General features: G+C 35.9%; 1 protein-coding gene across 2 annotated transcripts in view; it reads left to right on the top strand.

Moving 5' to 3' along the window:
- Positions 1 to 1,203, top strand: part of chid1 (chitinase domain containing 1) — a 9,794-nt gene extending 8,591 nt beyond the window's left edge. The window contains exons 10-12 of one of the 2 annotated variants that reach the window (XM_015395161.1): positions 477 to 557; positions 647 to 689; positions 786 to 1,203. In XM_015395161.1, coding sequence (XP_015250647.1) covers positions 477 to 557; positions 647 to 689; positions 786 to 884 — 223 coding nt within the window. In that variant the 3' untranslated portion in view covers positions 885 to 1,203. The remainder of the gene's footprint in view (positions 1 to 476; positions 558 to 646; positions 690 to 785) is intronic. The other variant, XM_015395162.1, reaches the window with a different exon arrangement.
- The last annotated feature ends 935 nt before the right edge of the window (positions 1,204 to 2,138 follow it).

Raw genomic sequence — 2,138 nt, 5'->3', positions numbered from 1 at the left:
TTTGTTTTTCTTAATGTAGTTGCGCTTTGCTTTATGTAGTTTTGTTTTTCTTAATGTAGTTGCGCTTTTAGATTTGTAGTTGCAGTTTGCACTTCAGGGCCACCGTACCTATCCTTTATTCAGTCATTTTGACTTGAAGTTCTCCAATCAAACTGTGAGGCGATTGTTTGCCAATTTCCCTGTTTATAATCTGCCCCCATATGAATTTTTAAAATGAAAGTAAGATCATCTCCACACCAAAGTTCTACATCTTAGACGAATCCAATGCAGCGTGAGGGCTTGCCTTTAAGTCGATGCAATCAAATGGTTTTCCTTAGGTGGAAAATTTTGAATCAATTTGACTGTATGTTCTGCTTGAATTGTAAAGTGCCTTGAGATGACATGTGTTGTGAATTGGTGCTATATAAATAAACTGAATTGAATTGAGTAGGGGGAGCTAATGAGCCCTAATATCATGTCCTGACTGATCTCTGTAGGTACATTGAGATTTTGCGAGAAAACAGACCAAAGATGGTTTGGGATGAAATCTCTGCAGAACATCACTTCAGTTACAAAAGGTACCGACTTCATGAATCAGCAAAAACTTTTAAAAATATGATTTAACTGTGGAAGGGTTACTAAATACAGCTTCTGCCCTTTTTCCCAGAAGCAGTTCTGTAAAGCACGTGGTATACTACCCTTCACTGAAGGTAAAACTTGGTATTTTTTTTCTTATTTCCATGTCAATTATACTTTTAAAGCATTGGAGATTATAAATTTCTGATTTTTTTTTTTTTTTTTTGCAGTCCCTCCACATGAGGATCTCTTTGGCTACCGAACTGGGAACAGGAATTTCTTTATGGGAAATGGGACAAGGACTGGATTATTTCTATGATCTGCTTTAAGCATCAGACTTTTTGATAAAGAAAATTGTGAACTACCATTTTTGCTGTGTGAATTTTTCCCCCTTTTGATTTGAGGGTCATGAAAATGTGAACGTTTGTCAAAAAAATTGATTTTTGTTTTTAAAAAAAAAATCTTAAAGCAAATATTGATTCGTCAGATTGGTTTCCGTTGTGTTCATTTATAAATCTGTGATTTGTGCATTTCAGAGAGCATGGTTCATGATGATCAGGACTTTTAGCAACTACAGTATTCTGGAAAAGTCTTCACACCCATTACTGAATTTTAGCCATGAATACTGTTTTCTTTAAAAAGACTAAACAAAATTAAATTAAATTAATGTACGGTGTGTAATAAACATCTTTATAAACATTTTTAATGTACAAATGTGCATTTAAATTGTGCTCCGGTGGTTTTGAATTTTACTGATCATTTCAATATTATTCTAGGTCTCGGTTTTTGAAGGATATCAGAGCAAAAACTAAGTGAAGAAGTCGAAGCTTTATCTGTGGATCTCTGACCTATTTGTTCCAAAAAATCTGTAGAGATGTATAAAAGATCTGTTGGTAACTTCAAACATCCTGAGAAGCTGTTTTTTTTTTTTTATACATGTGGAACCACAAGAAACGGCAGAGCAAAATAAATGGGGGAAGGGCCTTGGTAAGAGAGGTGATTTAAATCTTGTCTTGCAGACATCCAGCAGTGACTGATACCGTTCACAAAACAGACCTTTATGGTGGAGCGTCCAGCAGTGATGAGCCATATGGAATTTCTATAATGTTGATTTTGTATCACTATTGCAAATACGATAAAACAATTTACTTCTGTGAAATCCTTTTTTAGGTGACTGTATTATTAAGACTGAATTATAGCCCAGCAATCAAATACTACTCTTAGAAAAACTGCAATTGGAAATGTTTTTTAGGACCCGTTACATAAAGAAGTTATCTTTTGTTTTATTTTAATCTAATTTCTAAACTGGACACAGAAAATACATTTAATTTACGTTCAATTAAGGGGGAAATGAGAGGAAAACATGGTCTTGAGCCGGAAAAGGGTAGAGTGCCTTCTCCAGATTGGGGAGGATGTGCTGCTCCTAGTGGAGGAGTTTAAGTATCTTGGGGTCTTGTTCACGAATGAGGGGAAGATGGGGCGGGAGATCGATAAGCGGATTGATGCGGCGGGCTCTGTAGTGGTGAAGAGAGAGCTGAGCCAAAAAGCAAAGCTCTTGATTTACCGGTTGATCTACGTTCCTA

The sequence above is a fragment of the Cyprinodon variegatus genome, unplaced genomic scaffold, assembly GCF_000732505.1.
Source record: "Cyprinodon variegatus isolate N-32 unplaced genomic scaffold, C_variegatus-1.0 Scaffold728, whole genome shotgun sequence".
NCBI lineage: Eukaryota > Metazoa > Chordata > Actinopteri > Cyprinodontiformes > Cyprinodontidae > Cyprinodon > Cyprinodon variegatus.
The sequence above is the reverse complement of the archived record's forward strand: the minus strand, read 5'-3'. Positions and strand labels throughout refer to the sequence as shown.